The sequence below is a fragment of the Neopsephotus bourkii genome, unplaced genomic scaffold (assembly GCF_033783945.1).
Source record: "Neopsephotus bourkii isolate Nb327-2 ecotype Australia unplaced genomic scaffold, CSIRO-AGI_Nbou_v1 NB_1376, whole genome shotgun sequence".
NCBI classification, from domain to species: Eukaryota; Metazoa; Chordata; class Aves; order Psittaciformes; family Psittacidae; genus Neopsephotus; species Neopsephotus bourkii.
The window spans coordinates 3,339,587-3,362,443 of NW_026901855.1; the positions used below are offsets into that span (position 1 = coordinate 3,339,587).

A 22,857-nucleotide genomic window follows, 5' to 3' on the forward strand; every position below is an offset into this window, starting at 1 on the left:
AGCACTTGGGACTTCCCTGCGGTTACATTTTGTGCCATTTGGGATAAAAGGTGCTGTTGAAGTGGCCGTTACCTGGTAGCCAAGTTCTATGTGTGTCCCTGATCACTGGTTGTGAACAGCGGTGTCCAGGCGAGACACCCAGTATCGCATCCCTGGGTGTGCTGCCAGCCGTTCCTCCAGCACAGGGTGCGCTGCCTGCATCCTCACGGACTGGAGAGATGACGAGCAAGGTGGAATGCTTAAGCAAAATCAGTCTCTCAGAGCCCCTTTGCACCTTGCCGGCTCAGGTCCCTGGTCCCACCTGCCGGTCACTCCCGATGGCAGGAAGGCATGGCCGTTCTGCAGAAATAAGACCCCTAGAAAGCCTCTCAGCTACCACCCCTGCTACGCAACTGAGCGATGCCGCAGCAACGACAGAGGCTTTGCACAGGCTGTTGAGGTCTCAAACACACCCATCCATGCATCCATCCATCCATCCATCCGTCCATCCGTCCATCCGTCCATCCATCCCCCTGCCGCTGTGTGTGAGGGCTGCCCCGTGTGCCCCTCGGCTGCGGCTGGCTGCCCCGAGGCCCGTTCTGCTCCCCCCGGTGGCATACTCCCGGCAGCCACCCCGAGGAGGGGCTGATGCAGCGGGCACAGCCCCAGACCCAGAAATAGCCTGAGGCGCGCAGACCCGCACCAGCCTCTCCGCCGGCAGCTCCGCACCGCCTCCCGGTACAGAGAGCAGGGGCCGCCAGGACCTCTCCTCCCCGCAGGGATGCCGCGGGCACATGGTAGGCAGCGCGGCGCGGGGGCTGCCCGACCCCATTTCGGGCCCGCAGCTCCGGCCGTGTTTCAACCTAGCGGCCCTCAGCGCAGGCCCCGGCGCCCGAGCATCGGTGAGGCGGGGGGAGCAGCCCGGGGACCGCGGCCTCTCCGCCGCAGCGGGGCGGGCGGGGAGGCGGAGCGGCGGCGGCCCCGGCCCCTTCCCCTGCCGGTGCCGGTGCCGGGCCGGGCAGCCCGCTGCTGGGCTGTGCGGGGGGGCGGCGGCGGGCACAGGGCCCGGAGCAGAGCGGGGCCGGGACCCCAAGGCAGGTCAGTCCGGGACGGGAGGCGGCGGCCGCGGGTCGGGAGCCGCGGTCCGGGTTGCGGGGCTCAGCCGGCGCCTGCCGCGGCAGCTGTGCGGGGGCCTTGCGGGCAGCGGGGCTCCAGCGAGTGGTGGCCCATGGGGCTCGTAGGGTGCAGGAGGGGTCAGGGGGTCCTGCCGGTGGGGAGGCTGGGGAAGGGGGTTGGGAAGACGCTCCCTGCATGGGGCTAGTCCTGGCCCCGCCGTGTTTAGCTGCGCCTCCCTGGGTGGGCCTGGCTTCGGGACTGCGCTGAGGGATGCTCACGGCAACTTGCTCGACTCCCTGGGCGGGTATGCCAGCACCGCCTTGGGCAGCACCCGGGTGTAGCTCGGGAGGGCGACCTGCGGGTCTGGCGTGCAGGAACTGGTTTGGTTTGTTGCTGTGGGAGATTTCTAGGCACTTGGCTCCGTTTAGACGCTGTTTTCCTGCCCTCATAGTGGACCACACGCGAAGGGGTTTTAACAAATGTTTGTTTCCGCCCGCCTGACGGGCAGCTGAGGCCCTGTGAGCTGCAGGGGCTTCCCTGTGCTCCTGGAGTAAGTCAGTAGCAACAGCAGGGAGCGAGCCCCAAACCCTCAATGTCCTTTCCCAGGGCACACGCAATGGCCTGCACTGCTGCCCTCTGATGCGAGATAATAGTGTCATCCCACCGCTGTGTCATGGCTTGTGTTCAGTTCCCACGTCATCCTGGCCACAGAATCCTCCTTCTGAGACCCATACCTGACAGTGTCAGAAATGCTTCATGATAGCAGGGGAGAGGAGGGGGACATCTCCCTATTTCTCTCTCCAGCCTTGAGAGACTGATGCTTCTGAAAGGGCTGTCAGGTCAGGATGAGCTAATGCTCTGCCTGAGCATCTCTCCCCCAGTTTATGACTTCATGCAGTTTTGTCCATGGACCAAGGTCCTGTGCCCTCTCCAGCTTGCTTCCCCATCCTTTCTAGCAGCAGTGGTGCTGCACACTGTGTTTGCAATTCAGAAACCTCATGAACAGAATGGGTGTTATGCAGGAGAAAGAGAGACCTTTGTCTGGCTGGCAGATGTTATTTCTGCATGAACATCTTTTTCCTTTTAACTGTTTAACCACCATTTCCAGGATTGATGTACATGGCTGCCCTCTTCCTTTTTAGAAAGTTCAGAGGGGGAGCAGGAGGTGAGGGGAAAGCTGGGTGGGTGAACAAGGTATGAGAAAGCACTTTGCCTCATGTTGGGGTTTTACAATGATGCGTGACAGGTCAGGCTGCTTGTCTGAGCAGTGGAGTGAGGGCAGAATGTGCTATTTGGGATAACAGGTGCTGTTGAAGTGGACTGAGGTATTGGCCAGAGGGGAGAAAGTGGGAAAAAACCAGAAGGCAGAAAGACTGCTCCTGAGGCCAGACCTGAACCTTGGCCTTGCTGCCTTCCCTGCTACCCTGCAAAGTGGTGGTCAGGGCTGAGGAGCAGATGGAGAGGGAAGCATAAACAGCTCTTTCAGGAAGGATTTGTCTTAAGTAGCCTGGCAAACAGCCACTGGCAAACAAATAAGTAATAAATAAAAGCAGGGAGGCTGCCGCACCCCTGCAGCCTCTGACTCCATAGGATGTACGGGCTTTCCTGGCTTCCCTGTAAGCTTAAACCTCTGCCTTCTTCCCATGACAGCGTCTTGGCTCCTGCAGCTTCATCTGAATGCCTTTCAGCTTTTTTATTTTTCTCTGTGATAACACTGGGATCTGTGGCTGCTCTCCCCTGAAAAGCTTTCCCTGAGGTTAACTAGTTCATCCCTGGGTTGGTGGCTGCTGACAATGGCAAACACAGGGTGGTCCTGCAGACAGGGACAGAAATAGCAGTGCTTGCTGGGGACACCAGTCAGGGGTGTGCGTAGGCCCTCACAGATAAATACTGTCCTTCCATGCAGAGCCTTCTGGCCCAAGGGAAAGTAAGGCAGCTTCAGAGCTGACATCTGCAGAGTTGTAAAAGGAGGAGTGTCCCTGCTTTAAAATATTCCTCACAGGATATACTCCCATCTTAACAGGCTGCGAAAGCTTCCTCAAGGCAGCAAAGAGAGGGAGAAATGCTTCTAACACCTACAGGTGATTTCAGTTGATATTGAACTAATCAGTCACCTAAACTCTTAGGCAAGCATCAGTGTGCTATGCAAATGCTGACACCTCATGAATCCTATAGACACCAAAGCCTTATACTGTTGTCACTCTGCATTTGGTGAAACAGCTCTTCTTACATACTTTAATTGCTGTAAATACATTTTATATACTTAGCCCTAAATTTGAAGGAAACACTGCATTGCTGATGCACTGTGCTCAGAGCAAAAGCAGGTTTGCTTTGGGGTTGTTTCAGGACAAGAGGCTCCACTCCCAATTTCCTTCAGCTATGGCTTGATTATGTTCAGTCCCTAACCAGCTATCAGATCCCTCAACATCAAGAGATCTTAGAGCTTTTGAGGATCTCACTTGGCATCTACCGGCACTTTAAGATGCCTAAACATCTTTTTGAAGCTGGCTTGAAGTTATTGCTTCAAATGTAGTTGGGACTGGTAATTAGGCTGTAATCACACCTTGTTATTAGGTGGGGACAATGGCAGCAGTTTGCTTACACTATTACAACAACAATGGGCCAGACTGTGCAAGGTAATGGTGCACAGCCCTTCCCACCACTCAGGCCACTATTGTTGCTGGTTAATGGGTGAGACTGGGCATGGCATATCCCCAGGGCCTCTCTGCAGAGGCAGGGGGAAGTGGGGTGGAGCGGTGTGGCAGGCGGCATGGGCTCCCCTCTCCCAGCCTGCTGCCCTGGTCCCTGCATTACCCTCACCTCTGTGGTGGTTCCGCTCTCGCTCGATCTCACACTTCCTCACCAGGTTCACTTTCTATGACTCATCTTAGTGGTTCCCAAAGCCTCAGCGCTGTCCTGCTTTGCCTGTCCTGAGCCCTCTCTTAGTGCATGGTTGTGTTGGCGTAAGAGCTACAGCCATGCTAAGGGCTGCAGAGAAAACCTCTTTGGCTGAGAAATTGCCTTCCTAATTGAAATTACTGTAATGCTGCCCAGCCTCTGGGGAGCATAAACACCCCCATATGGAGGTGTTTCTACACCAGGATCAGCTGTGCAGTTCCCAGCAGGGTACCCATGAGAAGCTGTGGCATTCATTTTGACCAAGGAGGGGCTTCTCTGCTGTTGTAGTTTGATTTCAAATAAAGATGTGTCTAAAATGGAGTTCTAAACAGAGGAGAAGGGATAGGCTCAGTGCTCCTGTTCAGTGGGAGCATGTGAAAGCTTTGGGTGACCTGATTATCCTACCCCCAGTACCAACATTTTGTGTCCTGTCATGTGCAGATTGTGGGTGAGCCGAGAGGAAGGCAGGATCTGAATGAGCTAAACTTCACTGCACCCGCGAGTGCTAAAAGGCAGGTTGTGGTAACTGGGAAAACATGTCATCATGTAGTTTAGAGCTCCTTCTAACAGGGAGAGGAATGGGCTTTGGCCCTGGTTCACTGGGAGTACTTTATTGTTAGCTGGAAGATGGTGGCAGAGATTGACACACAGAGCTCCTTAATGTGCTGTGTTGGAGAGTGTATGGGAGACTGAAATTCAGATAAGGTAGAGGTGGGGAGTTAGGGCAAAACCCAGGTTTGGAAGGATAGGTAGGGAGCAGCTCCCAGCTGTAGGCCAAAGTGAGCTCTTGGTACCCTGAGACAAGACCTGGGGACACTGCGTTGGCCAAGCCAAGGTGACCCTACCAGAGGAGTCCCCTTGCTGCGCTACTCACCCAGCAAGGTGACACACACTAAGATGACATGCCAGAGAAGTGGCACAGGTTGGGTGCTGAGATGTCGCATGAGGGCTGGCAAGCTGATGGGTGACTCGCAGGGCTTGGAAGTGGCTGACCATGGGCCATAGGGCACAGTGCAGCTAAGGTCCCAGCTGGCACCGGGACAGCCTCCAGTAGCCTGGGGCTTGGGACCTATCTGGCTGGAGGACCTGGTTGCATCAGCAAGTTGAGACAGTTTTCTTGGCACGGCTCAGGCTTGGAGCAGAATCTTCATTTTGAAGATAATCAAAACCTGCCTGGACATGGCCCTGAGCAATCCCCTGTAGGTGACCCTGCTTTGAGAAGGGAGGCTGGACCAGCCCGCCTCCCTTCAGCCTCAACAATTCTGTGATTATTTGTCCCATCTTGAAGTCACCATGGGGTAACCCCCAAGGCAGCATTAGAGAAATGACCAGAAACTCAGGGGTTTGCCAGACTCCTCTGTACCTGCAAGCAGTGGTCTGGAGGTCTCTACATGGGTAAGAGACTCCCAGGGCTTGCAGACTCCAGGCTGGGGACTTGCACCATTCCTTGTGTTTCTGAGCTGCTTTTGTCAGGGAGAGGTCACAGATGGCAGAACTTGGCAGGAGGAAAGTATAATGGCAGAAATGGCACAAAACCAAACCAAATTTCATAGACTTTAGTGTTTGATCTGTGCCTTGTTTGGCTCCTGACCTGCATCTGAGTAGGATGGATGGATTAGAGTCAGGATTTAAATTAATGATCAGAAAGCAATGACTTAGGTGCCTAGTTTTAATCTTGCTGTATTTGTATACTTCTACTCTTTTCCTAAGGACAAGTTGCTTCTCAGTGATAAGTATGTATGTTGTGGTACTTAGGGCTGAGCAGGAGGCTTCACCATGCTTAAGTGAGTGGGTTTTCAGTGTAACGTATGGTTATTTAGGGTCTTAATGTCTACATTTCTTGCATTAGAAAACTGTGAGAGACATGTTTCTTTCTTAGATATTCCTTCTTTATTTATTATAAATTTGGTCCAGCTATATTTCAGTGGAAAATAAAATCCAATTCAAAATGCAGAAAGCAAGAATTTACAAAATGGTTTCTAGTTGGTTAAATAAACCATCTTAAAATGTGTGGGTCCACAAAAGCAAAAAAAAGAATAAGTTTCTGAAAGCATTATTTGTATATGTAATGAATTTAATGATGCTATATTAATATACTAAATTTCATTACTACAATACTATATTATAGGAACAGAATTTTATTATAGGAGGTATAAAATATAGCCAGTGATATAACCTGACTATTTCTGGCTTTCAAGGATTCAGAACTAGTAGAGATTATCCTCTCTCATTTCATCTTCATCAGACTTGGGAAGGGAACCAGGCTGTCCTGCCTTAACCGCAGTAATTTTCTGAACTTTAACTAAACTAATCAGTGCTAAATTAATTGAAACTTTTTTTCCCTTCTGCTTTCAGAAGGGTTGCTGCTGGCAGAGCCACTTTTGGAGTTCATCAGGCTTGAGCTCCAGGTGCTCAGCTACTGAGCAGGCCTGGCAGCAGGGACACTGCATGAATTTCCACTGACTTGTTTTTGACTGCGGGGAGTGACCCGAGGTCTCAGCATGCAGTTGTTACCACTGCTGGGTTCCAATTGGCTCTCTTCTAATTTAAAAAGTTTTCAGTTCAGACGAAATCTGATTACTTGTAAGTCAGGTAAATGTTTCCAGAAGTCATCACGCCTTCATTTGTTCTGGTTCCAAATCCTCTTTATTGCTCTTTCCTTTCCTATTACGCTGCTGCTAATCTTCTCATCAGGCAGCTTCATTGTGTTTTGCTATTGGGAGATTTTCATCAAGTGTCGTTTTTCTTTCATCCAAGTTTTTAATTTCTTGTGTTTTCTTCCATGAAATCTCATCAAATTCTTCCTTGTTCAGAAACAAACAAACAAACAAACAGACAAAACCCAAGGCGAGTACTGTTAATAACAGCTGCAGCGGCTGGGCCACCTCCTGAAGACTGAACATTTTAAAGACTTCCAGGTTAGTTCAAGTCATAGCAGCAGTCATGGGGGGGGGGGAGGTTTGGGATGTGCTGGGTAGGGATGCAGGCAGGGAGAACAGGTTATACAAAACCAGGTGGAAAGCAGGCTTCTGGACTGGGGCTGGGCCAGGGCACCCAGCCACTGTGAAAACCCCTCTGTATCAGTGTTGTATCCCTGAGCATCTCTCCCAAAATGGACACAGAGCCTGTCAGATTCTTGCTAATTGTGGCAGGGCTTCTGTGCCTGGTGGGGTGTGGAGAGGCTTGCAGTGGCTCATGCTGGGACATGGCTTCCTGTCTTGGCCCCAGATCTCTTTGGCCCTCTGTATTCCTGGTGCCAGCACTGCTGTGTCCAAAGTACCCTGGAAGGACAAGGGCACTCAGGCTTGGGGAAGCTCCTTTTGTAGCCATCTGCTACAGTGCCTCATGTTTAATCTCCTTTTCTTTTCTCTTCCCTGTGAGCATGCGAGCAATGATGCTGTGGAGGGTAGGGTATGGCTGCATGCTGACCCCACAGTGCTGGCAGGGTAGGCAGAGCAGTTCAGGGATTGCCAGCCCTTCCCCAAGTGCCAGCTTGGCTACATGGCCCTGTGTGCAGGGAAGGCAAGCTTGTGCAGAGAAACCAGAGGCAATTTCTCTGCCTCCTCTTCTCTCACTTGCCACCCTGATTTTTTTCCCATTTCTCCCAGATCCCAGATAGCTTTTTTCCAAGGCTAACTTGCCTATGGAGCATCTCTGGTGCCTGCTGTTGGATGTGGCATGTTTGAAAGGATGTGAGCTGCCCCAAACCTGCCAGCCTGGGCAGTGTTGTGCACTTCCACTTGCAGCAGGAAGAGCTTGCATGTCCCTTCATGACCACACCGCTGCCAAATCTGCCATCTGTCTCACCACATCCTCTTGTGCCTCTTGGCCCACAGCATCTCTCCTCCTAATGCCTTGTCCCTTTCCCAGCCTGGCTGCTGAACTTGTCCAGATGTGACACTTGCTTCTCTTGATGAAGGGAGAGAAGCCATTTCCTGTGCTATCCTCCATCATATCCATCACTCCCGAGGCCCCTTGCCAATGGGCATGGCTGGAGATGGGCAGGAAGGCAGGGTGGTGGGTGCAGGCAGTGCCAGCCTCAACACTGGCACAGCAGAGGCTGTGTGCTGACTGTGCCCTGCTTACCTTTGTACGCTGGGCCACTCACCTGTGGTAGGTACATGTCAGGGGGAACCCGAACCCCACTCCTTGCCATGCATCTTGTCCCATTCCCACTGGCTTGGGATGTACCAACATGCCCATCCCAATAACCCAGTGATTTCACTCTTATCTCTGGTGCTCCAGGGCCATTTGACTCTCCAGGTCCTTTTCATGGAGGAGACCAGAGCAGACTGGTGGGTGTGAAGGGCTGTCTGCTCTACCGTGCCTGGCTCTTCTCTGCCCTGCAGCACATATCTGGATGAGGCTGTACTTGCGTGTTCTGGGCAATGGGAATTCCCCAGGGGGTGATGGGAATGATGGGGACAAGCTGTCTTCTTGCTATGTGTGAGCACCCATTGCGCTAGGAGGAGGCTGGAACAGCTGGTGCTTTGCAGAGCAGCATGTCTGCAGCTCCATGTGTGCCTGGGAGAGCTGCCTCCCCTCCTGGTCACCGCAGCAGCAGCAGCTTATGTCTGATCTCCCCTGAAGGCTGCATGGGCTGCAGAGGTGGATGGATGTGTGTGTGCCCCAGCAACCAGGAGACACTGACTGCATGCTCCCTTCACTGCCCAGTGAAAAGCAGTGCCAGGCTGGCCCTGCACAGAGGCAGGATTTGGTGGGAGGGCAAGCGGCTGCCCCATGACCCAGGCAAAGTCAGCTCAGTCTGGTGCTGAGACTATGAGATGGGTTCAGCCTCTTCCCTTCTCCTTTTCAAGGACCAAATTTGCTTGCACGCTGGGGGAGAGGTTGCACTGTGGTGGATCCCGTTTGGATGCATCCTCAGGGGATGGAGGTGGCTGATCCAGGCCTTGGGGAGCACCTTCTCTCCTTGCCCTCCAGTTGCAGGCCCTTGTGTTCACCATCAAAGACTTCCCCTTCCCTTTTATGCGCTATTGACTCAAACAGGTATGCTGAGAGCTAATCCCTCTGGTGTGGCTGGATGCAGCTAGCGCAGTGGCTGCCGGGGCCATCCTCGCTTGTGCAGTCCTGTGGTGCCAGAGGCTTCTCTGAGCTGCCAGCTCCCACACTCCCAGGGCATCATAATTCATCTAGGTGGTCTGGTGTTACCCGGATCTGCTCGAAAGCTGGGCAGAGGTGGGAGGAAAGCCTCGCCTGGGCCAGGGTTGGCAAGCAGTATGCTCGTGGGCTCCTTCCTGCTGCAGCCCAAACCTCGCTTTGCTCCTGGCACTGAGCACAGGCAACAGAAATGTTCTAGCTCCAGAGATGCTCTAAAATCGTATGTGATGTGTGTGTGCATATATATATATATATACAGTGTTGTAACTCACTGCTCTCAGGAAGAAGCATTTGTGCTTGCAGAGAGGGGAGCTGGGCAGGGCAGGAGTATTTCTTTGCTCCTGCAGCAGAGTCAGTTGTGGGGGACATTATGGTTGCTTGAAGCTGGGAAGGAGCAAAGTGGGGAGGCTGGCCCCTGGGAGGGACAGTGTGATGCTGCCCACCTTATACTGGCCCCTGGGAGGCTGTGGGATGGGGGTGCTCAGTGTCAGGCTGCCCCCAGGTCCCTGTCCAGCTGCAGTGGAGCAGAGCTGGGCCCAGCAGTATGGATGCCAGATCTGTGCTAATCTGCCATGCACCCGTGCTTGGCCCCTGTCACACAGCAGGCTTGCGGGCAGCAGCAGTGAGGAGGGCTGGCTGGAGCTCAGCAGCAACCATGCAGGGGACTTGAAATGCACCCACTTTCTCTACCCGCTCAGTGGTGGGGTCCCTGCCATCCCCAAGAGTGAAATGTCATCCCAGGCAGGCAGGACACCGTGGCACAAAACCACCAGAGTTGCCTGGTCCAAGCAGTGCAGTACTGGGCTTCCCACTCTGTGTGCCCCTCATGCTCTGCCCAAGTCCTCTTCTTGGCAGTTGTCTTTCCTCTGTCCCAGGTCAAGGTTCTCCCCTCTCACTGGTGAGAGCTGTAGCTGTGCTGCTTGCTCCCGTGGCTGGCAGTCTCTCTGCAGCAGGTGGCTTTATAAAAGGCAGCAGATAAACCTCCCACTTTCCTCTCCACCTCCCACATCTCCCTGCTCCCCAAAAAGCGGAAGGGACTCTGAGAGGAAAGAGCTGCCTTTTCCCTTAGCTCCATCCTGCTTTTCCTCACATCTCCAGGCACTACAGTGCTCCTGGCACATTGTGGTACTGTGAAAGATGCCTGTGACCCACACTGACAGCTTTGGGCTGGCCCCTAACAGTGTCACAGCTTCTCCTGGGTTCCCTATTGGTTTCCACGAGGGAGTGTTTTTCCCAGTGGAGGTGGCAATTTACTTCACAGAGGTCTTAAAATCCTCCTCTGTTTGAGCACAGTTACGGAGGGGTGGAATGACCCATGTGCCACCACCTCTGCAGCCTTGCTGAGAGTGCCAGGGGAGCTGCTGCTGCTGTGCTGGCTGTGCATGGGAACACCGTGCCATGGTCTTGGTGTTAGCAGGCAATAAACAGCTCAGGGTACCCTTTGCAGGGAAGATTAAGCCTTTCCCTAAGGCCAGCTGCTGTGATGGTCCTCACAGGCAGCAGGAGCTGGGAGCCGTCCTCATCTGTGCATATCATTGTTAATTAATTGTAAGTGCAGGGGTTGCTCTGGGGACTGCAAACAGCATTCAGCATCCCCGTTCAGAACAGGGACCTAGTGGTACCAGGGGGCTCTTTACTGTTTTCCTGAAATAGTGTTCTCCACATGTGTGTGCATGTGTGTATGCTGAGAGCCCTCCAATGACTCCCTGCCCCTTTCCTGCTTGTGAACAACCTGGGTCTTTGTTCCCTGCAGTCAGCTTCTGCTTAGTCATAGAATCACAGAAAAGTTTATATTGGAAGGGACTTTTAGAAGTCACCTACTCTAACCCCCTGCAATGATCAGGGATATCTACTAAATCAGGTTGCAAAGAGCCCTCTCCAACCTGACCTTTAATGTTGCCAGGGATGGGGCATCCACCACCAATGTGGGCAGCTTGTTCCAGTATTTCACCACCCTCATGGTAAAACATTTCTTTCTTATATCTAGTCTGAATCTACCTTATTTTAGTTTAAAACCATCAGCTCTTGTCCTGTCTCTACAGGCCCTATCAAAACATCTGTCCATATCTTTATTATAAGCCCCCTTTCCTGGCTGGCTGCTCGCACAGACATCGCCCATCAGCAGCTGAGCAGCGCCCTGCCCTTCACTTGGGCTGGACTTGGCCCAGGTCATGCTTTGTGCTGAAGACTGTTGGTTTAAGCATTATCAGAGGACAAGGGTGCATACTGCAGAATGAGCACAGGCCCCTGCCCTGGGCAGCTTGCAGCCCAATTAGCTCCTATTTGCTTGATGCTTTGCACACACAAAGTGCTAAGTGAAGGGCTAAGCACACTGTGTGCACAGCAGGGTATTGAAATATAAACCAAACTCAGGTTACAGCCAGCCTGCAGTGGTGGCTTAGCCAAATGTGGTGAAAAGGGCTGGGGGTGGGAGAAATGAACTCTGCTTGGGTTCTTCCTTCCCAATTCCCATGGCTCCAGCAGCTGCTGCTCACATGTGTGGAGGAGGCGCTGGAGAAGGGCTGCTCTGTGCATGGCGTTGGAGGAGGTGCTGGCCCAGACAAACCTCCTGGCTGTAGATCTTACCTTAAGCACTGTTTGCTCTTGATTGCCTGAGGTTTGGTTTTATTCTTGCACCAAGGAGCACTGCAGCGGATCAGTGCTGCCTTCCTGAGTCCACAGCATCTCTCCTGGAGAAGGGTTATGCAGGTGGCTGTTATACTGCAGAGGAAGCCCACAGACGTCATCCTGCAGAGAGCCCCACTGGGGGCCAGGGGCAGGGACACCTTCTTGTTCAGAAATCTTCTACATGAAGCTTACTCTGTCCTAGGGCTAAAACACATCCACCCTGCATCTGCACAGTGGTGCTGGGGTGGGGGGGTGGGCAAGGAGCTGGGGGCAAGTGTTGCAGCCACCATAGGGGGCTGTGGCAGGGGAGGGTTTTGCTCTTAAATGCTGTGTTGGCTTCAGGTGAGTCCTTGGGGCAGCATGACCCTGCACAGGATTTCCCAAAGGTGGCTGCAACCTGCCAGTCCTGTGAGTAGAAAAACTTGCTTGACTCCACCAAATGGTGTCACAGTCTTGCCCTCCTGGTGGGTTATGTTGTTTAGATGGTCAGTGGTGGTGGGTCAGGTTCGGGGTGGTGAGTGAGGAGAGAAGAGTGGGGAGGACACACATTTTTTGTCCCAGGAAGAGATACCTCTTGCCTCATCCTGCTGCCTATGCATTGGTTTCCTGTGGCTCTGCACCGTACCTTTCTGTGGGAAGCACTGGGGACAGGGGTGGCAGGTTCACCACCGAGGGGAAGGGGCTCACCCCAGGATTTGCATCCCAAGGACTAACCTTAAACCAGTACAAGCCGTATGTGCCCCTTGGTGGGAGAACAGGGCCAGAGCTTACAGGTGGGGAAGATGATGTTTATTTACACGGTGTTTAAGCAGGTCTATTTTGCTCAGTTGTGCGCAAACACTCAGTTTGTCATTCATCCCACTCACACCCACCATCCTCATGAGCACCCCAGTGCATGTGGGTAACATGGGGACAAGGGACGCTGGCTGTTGAGTCCTCCTGACCAATCTGGGTATTCATCTCTTCATTATATAATAATGACTGACCTCAGCCTCTGTAGCCCACCAGCTTGGTTGCCATTTGTGGTGTGGTTCTGCTTGTTTAGAAGATGTGTCTGGTTTCTGGCAGGCTAATGGGACTCACTGGTGTATGTCTTGTATGAGGCAGCTGCCATCCTACCAGTGATGAGATAAGGTCTTCTGCTGTTGGCTGTCCGTGCCGTGGCCTTAGCAGAGTGTGAACACAGCATTCATACCAGTGTCAGTGTTTGTGCTACCAATCTCTCTGCATCCAGCACCTTGGCTTCCTGTCGAGATCTGGTTCCACTCTCTGTGGGTCACAGCCCTGGGGACATAGGCACTGTCACAGTGGGGGTACTCTCCAGTGTAGGAAGCTGCCTGGGAGATGCTGAAGGTGGTGAAACAGCCCGGCCCAGGGATGCTGCTGACCCACACCTGCTCGTCTCACAGGCTACAACCATCCCCACGTTCTCTTTGCTTTATGGACATGGAGGCCATGATCTTGAGAGGGAAGGGATTTTGGAGGGGTATGTCTGTGCTCCCATCTCCTCTGTGCTTATACCCTTTGGCAATGGATATGGTCTGTGATATGCCTGTTCTCCCATGCACCGAGATAGAGGGACGGAGATGTCACTATGCCCTTTGGTCCCCAAGCTGCTTCCTGCAGGGTGTGTGCTGAGCTTGGTGCGGGGTGTTGATGATCCTTTCCCAGCCCAAGGTCATTTGTTAGCCATGCTGAGTCAGTGGCAGTGGCTTGGGTTTCCTGGCCTCCCTGTAAATGCAGCCCCGCAATGTCAGTCACTGCAGTCCCACAGGGTGGAACACCAGAGATTTGCCTCCCTTTGCAGTCCTGAGCACACCAGGGTACAGACCTGATCTTCCCATTATGACAGTCCTTGTTCTCCCCTCCCACAGTCTGCCCACATCTCCTTGTGAAGGAAGGATGCAAAGGCAGTCAGATAGTGGGGATACTTAATTTCTAGGAGGCACAGCTTGGCTCCTCAGCCTGGCTTTTCTGCTGGCTTTTCATGGCCACAGACATCTCTATCAGGAGCCCTATGCCCCAGCTGCCACCCGCCAGCCGAAATGAGTAATGCTGGAGCAGGACACCAAGGCTGGGTAAGCGCAAGCATGCTGAGAAGCCTGGCTTAGTCATCTGAGAGCTCCCAAGAATTTGTTTTGGTGTTTTGCTACTCCAGCTGTCCGTGCATCCCCTAGTAAATGAGTTTGCTGGCAGGGTGCTTCACGGGAAAGACAAATTTTGAGCAATTGCATTTGTACCAAAGACATGCCTGATTTTTAATTGGAAATCTGATTCTCTGGATTAGTGCCCACCCAACCAGAGAGGAGAAGCATATGCTGGTGTATCAACAAAACAGGGCACTGAATATTAAAGGCAAACCTTATACACTAGGAATGCTTCATAGAAATAACACAACAAATCCCTTTCAGTGGCGAATCTTTCATGTTCACTGTGCATTCACAACTGTCACGAAGAGGAGAAAGAAGGATTGCCTTTCTCTAATGCTCTGCATGTTATCCGGCCCTGTTTTAGCATCTTTCTTATAAGTAAAACCTAGATTAGGTGGAACATATACTGTGATTTCTGCCTCTATGTTATTGCCTCATTTTCCCAATCCTGCTTCTCCTGGGTTTCTTGCTTACTGCTGTTGCTTCTCCAGGACAGTAGCTCCTCCAAGGGATGCCTGTCTGTGGTTGGCATCTAAAGGCACTGCCTCATACACAGCTAATGGGAAGCTCTCCCAACACCTTCTGGAGATGAAGGTACCCACCCAGCTCTGTTACTCACAACAATATTTCCTCCTCTGGCCCTTAAAGACTGAGGAAAGCACAATGGCAATGGCATAGTTTGGAACAGGAACTGGTCTGGTGATGCTGTGGGGTTTGTTTGGACTTTTAAGATACGATCGCAGAGTGCTGTCACTGGAAAGTGGCAAGATGTGGAATACACCTGTTGTGAATGTTTAGCTTAGGTGTTTCAACAGTGACTGAGTCTGACCTGCAGTGTCTGTGTGGTCTCTCACTCTATACTGAGTAAGGAATCTCCTCCAGTTGGAGGGAGGTCGAACATGTCCTGCAGGTCTGAGTTTGAGCTGTTCCCAGTGTACATGAGCAGAAACCTCCATTTGCAGTTTCTGCTGTATGTGCAGTTCCTACAATATTTACAAGATTTACTTTCAGCTGGTTGTTCCCAGTGGTTATTTTAATGGTAATGCTGCAGCTATATAATTTGCATAAGCTTTTCTAAGAGCAGCACCATAAAAGGTGAGATCAGCTGCAACAGTCTAGAAAAGTACCAGTTTGAGTATTTGGAGGTGGCTTTCCCTGAGCATGGTGGCGTGAAGGGACAGCTAAAAGGCAAGAGAATGAGCTTGAAATCAGCATCAGAGGAGCTGTGATATCCTGCAAGGACTGTGTTACACCATGACATGGTGGCTCCTTTGGACAACTGACTTGGAGGTGCCTAAGAGAGAGGGGACAGAACTGGACTGGTGGCTTCAGGTGTCTTCTGCTCCTGCAGTTTCTCTGTGCAGTAAGACTGTGGCATTGAGACAGCAGTCCTGGGTAGGAAAACAGGAGCTGGTTGGGCTGCCTGTGTGGAGGCTTGTGTGCAGGAATGCTTGGAGCAAGAGACACAAGCACCATATCCAGGAGGAACCCATCGCTTTTGGCCACCCGGAGCAAAATGTCTGCTACTGAGGGAAGGGGGTATCGACAAGGATTTGATAGGGAAAGGCAACCTGTACCAATCCCCATGAAAGTCCCCTTTCCCCCACCATCCTCTGGCAGGATGTGCCAGGGGTGTCTAGGAGGATGCTGCAGGATCTTACTGCTGGATATTGGAGGGGTGATGGCAGAGAAGGGATTTGGAGATTGCTAAGAGTCTCCTTATTTATTTGCTGAAGGTCCAACAGCTCCCCTGGTCAGAGACACACTCCCCATGTTAACAGAAAGGCCATTAATTATTTAGCAGCTGAAAATGCCAGATGGCAATGGCTCTGCTGCTTGCGGGAAGAGGAGGGGGAGGGAGATGTGCACATGGGGAGAACAGATTGAGAGCATCTCCATAGAAAAAGGCTGACCCCAGCCAGAGGTCTCGGTGGCCCAGGTGTTTTTGGAGCTGCCTGATGACAAGCAGGAGGCAGGCGAGCCATGGCGAACAGCTGCCACTGGCCAGAGTGGCCTGCTCATTTCACACAGATCTCCCCTTGCTGGGGTTCCCCCTTCAGGGATTGTTATCCTAATGGGGCTGTGCTGGGCCTCAAAGTACTGGACTGGGAGGTAGGCCACAACCCAGGGCAGTACAGGAAGGCTTTGCCAGCCCAACCCCCACTTCACACCTAACTGCAGGAATGGCACTTCAGTCTCAAGTCTGCTGGGGTGCCCTTTGGAGCAGTAGCAGCTTGCCTCAGTTGTTTTGGGAGCTGTCCCAGCTTGGCCTGTGTTGCCTCCAGACGCCATGGACTGGCCAGACAAATACTATATGGCTAGGGACCTCCAAGGAGAACTGAAGGTGCTGTAGGCAGCATGGGCAGATCTGTAGCAGATGCTGAAGCCCATGCCCCAGGTGACAGCTCACCACATGCACTGTAAGAGGGACTCCTGTGAGTCTGCATGTCCTGGGCATCTTGATGCCTGTACTTCAGTGGCTTCTGACATCACTTCAAAATGTCTATGCAGGTAGCCGGATGCCAGCCTAACCCTTGAGTAGGGTGAGCGTCAGGCTGTGCTAGGTTCATAGCCCTGGTCCAAGCACCCCAGCCACACTTTCAGTGGAGATTTGTCTTTGGACTGGCATTTATGCTTCAGAAATGAAGAAAATAGGAAGTCACCATCTCTCTGTGTCTAACTTGAAAACTGCACCAAGGGTAGTTCTGAAGCTCTTCAACCCTCTTCAGAGCCTGGTTTGAGAATCCCTTGGGAATCGCTGGTGTCCCACTGATTGCATTTGTCAGGTTTTCAGAGCCCTTTTTTCCCCTGTGTCAACTCTGTGTTTGAAAACCTCCCTCTTCCTCAGTCATTCCTTTCCCTGGATGAGGAGGTCAAAGAGAGTCAGTCTCAGACATGTAACCCGTGTCAGCTCCTCCCTCACCACCCCCATCCTACCTGCTTTGCTCAGCTGTGGGGTGGAGATGTCTGGGCTCCTCAAGAGCTTTAGGGCAGGACTAATCTCTTCCAGCAGGAAGCTGCATGGTCTAAGAGAGAGAGGCTGAGTCTACAGTACACATAAAACCACGTGCTACTGTAGTGTCCCATCTGTCACACTGACACAGCAGAAGTAGATGTTTCCCAACAAAAGAAAATCTGTGTCGAGCTCAGAAAGATCCCCTTTCTAAGCCAAGGCATTTTGTGTGTGCTCTCCCTGTGCTCACCAAGGACCTCCAAATCAGGTTTCCTTTGGTGTTGAAGAAGAATTGATCCTGTCTGGGAAAAACGACCATAAACACTTTGCATCTCCAGGTCCCTGGAGGTGCTGTTTGTCTTTGCATTCTCCATTGCTTAATTGGGCTGTGACTTTTGCTGTTCTTCCATCCTGTTTGTGTGGGCTGAGAGCATCCTGCAGCAGGGATCAGCTGTTGCTGGGTGACTGCAGGGGCTGCAGCACGGTCCCTGTTGTGAGTGGAATATAGATGAAAAGGAGGGAGAGGAAATAATGCCCAGTGGCTTGCATACAAGGCTCAAAGGAGTGTTAATGTGTGCTGAGGTTTCATGTGGCCTTTGCAATGACCACAATATACTGATAACAATATACTGTGCTCAGCATGTCTGCAGGACAAGGCACTCATGTAACTCCTTATAAACTTCAGGCTGGCCAGATGTTCTTGTCAGGAGCACAAGTCCCCAAGAATAGGGATGGAGAATAGCTGCAGTTGGAATGGCCCCCTTGGAGGTCACCTGATAAATGTCCTTGTTCCGGAGGAGGCCAACTTCAAAGCACTGTCCTGAGACAATGCTTCTTTGTCTATCTGTTCCTACCCCCCACCAGTAACCTGTCTTCCCCTAAGCAGAATTTTTAGCCCTCTAGAATTACCTGCCTAAAAAGTACCAGACATATGGTACATCTACTTTGAAAGGAACAGAGGCACTCGTCTGTCGGCCTGACCCAGTCTCAAGGGAGGTGTGTTGCCTACCAGGGGCACAGATCAGGGATGTTGCAGAGAGGCTGCCTGCTCTAGTAAGGCCCACTGACTATTACCCACTTCTAGTGATCCATGTGGATGCTAGGGATATAGATAGCAGTAGCCTAGAGAACATAGAGAAGGACTACAGAGCCCTGGGAGAGGTGCTTAGGGGCTCTGGAGCTCAGGTTGTCTATTCATCAATTCTCCAGGATAAAGGGGAGGACCTTAAAAAGGTTAGGAAGATTGGCCAGGTTAATAAATGGTTAGAACGGTGGTGCCGTAATCAGGGGTTTGGGTATCTAGAACATGGCACTCAATTTAGGAGGCCAGGTCTACTGGGGCTGGTGGAGCTGGTTTTGGTAGGAGGCTTGCCAGACTGGTCAAGGAGGCTTTAAACTAAATCTGTTGGGGGAGGGGGGCATCATTCCATCCCAACACACCCAGTCAGTTGCCAGCACCTATAATAAATGCTTGGAGCAATGCAGAGATATTCCAGCTGCTCCAGCCAATGAACCGGCTTCATTTGGAGCTCGGCTCAGATGCCTCTATACAAACACCTGTAGCATGGGGAACAAACAAGAGGAATTAGAGGTGTGTGCTCATCTACGGGGGTATGATATAATAGGCATCACAGAAACATGGTGGGATGGCTCCTATGACTGCAGTGTTGGAATGGAAGGTTACAGGCTCTTTAGAAAAGACAGGGTTGGCAGGCGCAGAGGGGGAGTTGCCCTTTATGTTAGGGATAGGCTGGAGAGTGTGGAACTCTGTCTGGGGACAGTTAACAGCTGATCAGTTAACAGAGAGTTTGTGGGTCAGGGTTAAAGAGAGAACAGCGATGGGAGACATTACTGTGGGGATCTGTTATAGACCACCTGATCAAGAGGAATCTGTGGATGGAGCACTCTATAGACAGATAGGAACAGCCTCACGCTTGCAGGCCCTTGCTCTCATGGGTGACTTCAACCACCCTGACATCTGTTGGAGGGACGGTACGGCCCGGCACAAGCAATCCAGGAGGTTCCTTGATTGTGTGGAAGACAAATTCCTTCTGCAAGTAATAGAGGAGCCGACAAGGAGAGGTGCCATGCTTGACCTCGTGCTCACCAACAGGGAAGGGCTCATTGGAAATGTGACACTCCAGGGCAGCCTTGGATGCAGCGATCACGAGATGGTCGAATTTGAGATCCTTAGGACAGTGAGAAGAGCGTGCAGCAAGCTCACTGCCCGGCACTTCAAGAGAGCAGACTTTGGCCTCTTCAGGAACCTGCTTAGTAAGGTTCCATGGGATATAGCCCTAGAGGGCAGGGGGGCTCAAGCCTCTTGGTTGATATTCAAGGATCACCTGCTACAAGCTCAGGAGTGTTGTCTCCCAGCCAGAAGGAAGTGCAGCAGGAGGGCCAGGAGACCTCCTTGGATGGATTAGGAGCTGCTGAGGAAAATTCAAATGAAAAAAGAGTCTTACAGAAAGTGGAAGCAAGGACAGGCGGCCTGGGAAGAGTACAGGGATGTTGTCTGGGAAGCTAGGGACCAGGTTAGGAAAGCTAAGGCCCAGTTAGAATTAAACTTGGCTAGGGATGCTAAAGATAACAGGAAGGCATTCTATAGGTACATTACAAATAAAAGACAGACTAGGGACAATGTGGGCCCCCTCTGGAAGCTATCAGGAGAACTAGCTACCCTGGATTTGGAGAAGGCTGAGGTTCTGAATGACTTCTTTGCCTCAGTCTTCACTGGCAAATGCTCTGACCACATCACCCAAGTCTTGGAAAGCAGATGCAGGGACTGTGAGAATGAAGACCCTGGGCTCACTGTAGGAGAGGATCTGGTTCAAGACCATCTTAAGAACCTGAACATACACAAGTCCATGGGTCCTGATGAAATCCATCCATGGGTCCTGAAGGAGCTGGCGAATGAAGTTGCTAAGCCACTGTCCATCATATTTGAAAAATCATGGCAGTCAGGTGAAGTTCCTGACGATTGGGAAAAGGGAAATATAACCCCCATTTTCAAGAAGGGGAAAATGGATGACCCAGGGAATTACAGACCAGTCAGTCTCACCTCTGTGCCTGGCAAAATCTTGGAGCAGATTCTCCTGGAAGGCATGCTAAGGCACAGGAAAAATAACAAAGTGCTTGGTGACAGCCAGCATGGCTTCACTAAGGGGAAATCCTGCCTGACCAGTTTGGTGGCCTTCTATGATGGGGCTACAGAACTGATGGACAGGGGTAGAGCAGCTGATGTCATCTACCTGGACTTGTGCAAAGTGTTTGACACTGTCCGACACGACATCCTTGTCTCTAAATTGGAGAGATACCAATTTGATGGATGGACCACTCGGTGGATAAAGAACTGGCTGGATGGCCAAACACAAAGACTTGTGGTCAGTGGCTCGATGTCCAGCTGGAGACCAGTAATGAGTGGTGTCCCTCAGGGAGCGGTGTTGGGACTGGTCTTGTTCAACATCTTTGTTGGTGATACGGACAGTGGGATTGAGTGCGCCCTCAGCAAGTTTGCGGATGACACCAAGCTGTGTGGTTCCGTTGATACGCTGGAGGGAAGGAATGCCACCCAGAGGGACCTTGACACGCTTGTGAGGTGGGCTGATGCCAACCTCATGAAGTTTAACCATGCCAAGTGCAAGGCCCTACACCTGAGTCGGAGCAATCCCAGGCACAGCTACAGGTTGGGCAGAGAAGTGATTCAGAGCAGCCCTGCAGAGAAGGACTTGGGGGTGCTGGTCAATGAGAAAATGAACATGAACCGGCTTCAGTGTGCACTCGTAGCCCAGAAAGCCAACTGTATCCTGGGCTGCATCAAAAGGAGCGTGACCAGCAGGTTGAAGGAGGTGATCCTGGCCCTTTACTCTGCTCTCGTGAGACCTCACTTGGAGTATTGTGTGCAGTTCTGGTGTCCTCAACATAAAAAGGATATGGATCTGTTGGAACAAGTCCAGAGGAGGGCCATGAGGATGATCAGGGGACTGGAGCACCTCCTGTATGAAGACAGGCTGAGAAAGTTGGGGCTGTTCAGCCTGGAGAAGAGAAGGCTGCATGGAGACCTCATAGCAGCCTTCCGGTATCTGAAGGGGGCCTATAGGGATGCTGGGGAGGGACTCTTCATTAGGGACAGTAGTGATAGGACAAGGGGTATCGGGTTAAAACTTAAACAGGGGAAGTTTAGATTGGATATAAGGGAGAAGTTCTTTACTGTAAGGGTGGTGAGGCACTGGAATGGGTTGCCTAGGGAAGCTGTGAGTGCTCCATCCCTGGCAGTGTTCCAAGTCCAGGTGGACAGTGCCTTGGGTGACATGGTTTAGTGTGAGGTGTCCCTGCCTACAGCAGGGGGGTTGGAACTAGATGATCTTAAGGTCTTTTCCAACCCTAACTATTCTATGATTCTGTGATCCTAACTTGCAGCCTTTTCAGAAGAGACTTTAGGGACCCAACCTGGTTGCCGTTTTGAAAGCCCCCTAACAATCTATTAATGGACCACCACGAGAGCACCCCGAAGACGTCCCTGCTGTCCCACAGTGCCTCTCACCCTAGCGATGTGGTTGGCCTCACCACATTCATAGCTGTCCTCCTCTGAAGGCCACGCAGCTCTCCAGGCACCAGGAACAGCTGGCTAAAGGTGCTGGTGGGGGCTCCAAAGTACAGGAGCAGGCAGGCAGGAACACGTGGAGAAGAGACTATGGCCCTGATGTGTTTGTTAGTGTGTGATGTGCTCGTTCCCTCTCCTGTCCTTCTGGTGAGTGCAGTGGCTGTTTAGCACTGTCTTGGCACACAGGTCTGTGACATCCCCATGATTAATAGCCATGCTGGCTGCTGTATGGTGTTTCTTCCCAGGGATCTCAAGTGCTGCAGGTTTGGAGAGGATCCTCTCCTACTTAACGCATGGTAATAGGACAGGTTTTTGGAAACAAGCCACAGTCTTGGCCGTTAATAATGTTTGCTGCTATTGGGGACTGTAGCCTGTGGTATGAGCTCCTGGGAAAGTGAAGGGAAACCTGAAATTTAGGGTTTTGAGAAGCTGATTCTTCTGAAGACATCAAGATATCTTGGAAGGAGCATTTCTGCTCTGCTGGAAAGACTGGAGGTCCCATGTCCCCAGAGTCACACAGATTGTGATGCTGGAGGAGAAGGGAGGGCTTAGAGATGCTTTACACACAGTAGATATCTGGCAGTGGGGAGCAAAGCAGGCACAGCTCCAGCAACCCAGTTGTTAACATCATTATTGTTCTTATTCTCAGAAACTCATCCAAATGCTTTGGCTCCTTATTCCTGCCTGCTGACCACACCAGCGTGGCCATGACTCAACCAGCTTCCAGGACTGAGGGGCAGAGGTGTTGAAAGACCTTTCACAGGTATGATGGAGACAACCAAATAGCATGGGGTTTAATGGGGTGGGGAAAGGGAAGGAGTTACTGTGAGATTTCTCCAGCATTACCTACTGCCCTGTGTCCCATAGCCCCATCCTGGGAACAAGTAGGACTGGGGGAACTCCAAGGTCACCAGCCAGTCTGCTCCCCTCCCTGCCCTTAGTGAGCTCCTCAGACTTTGCTGGGGAACCTGGAAGAGCCCCTTTTCAAGCAGAAGCTTCTCCATCTGCACCACTGTCCCTGTCTTGCAGGGTGAGGCCAACGACACCACTGATGGAGAGCGTGTACTCAGTGGAGCCCGCACCTGAGGGTGCCAGCCCCACCTCGCTGGATGTGCTCAGCTTCCTGGATACGCTGGTGAACAGCACAGAGGAGCAATGCTTCAGTGCCCGCTCCCGCAGCACCGTCCTGGAAGGGCTGCCCTTTGGTGGTGTGCCCACCGTGCTCGCCATCAACTTCATCCTCTGGCTGGTGAGTGTGCCAGGAGGGTGCCACGTTATGGCACTACAGTCTGTGGTGTCAAAGACTGGCTGTGAGTATAGGGGGGATGTGTGTGTTATGGGCGCACTTGAAGCCACATACAAGAGCAGCCTGTGTATTAGTGCATCTGACTGACTGGGGGAACAGGGGTGTG

The 22,857-nt window shown here is 52.1% G+C and overlaps 1 protein-coding gene across 1 annotated transcript in view; it reads left to right on the forward strand.

The window, feature by feature from the left end:
- Positions 1–675: 675 nt before the first annotated feature.
- The window catches only part of TMEM63C (transmembrane protein 63C), a 33,282-nt gene continuing 11,100 nt past the window's right edge, over positions 676–22,857 (forward strand). Inside the window, exons 1-3 of the mRNA XM_061367512.1 lie at positions 676–776; positions 22,095–22,208; positions 22,475–22,694. Coding sequence (XP_061223496.1) covers positions 22,497–22,694 — 198 coding nt within the window. The 5' untranslated portion in view covers positions 676–776; positions 22,095–22,208; positions 22,475–22,496. The remainder of the gene's footprint in view (positions 777–22,094; positions 22,209–22,474; positions 22,695–22,857) is intronic.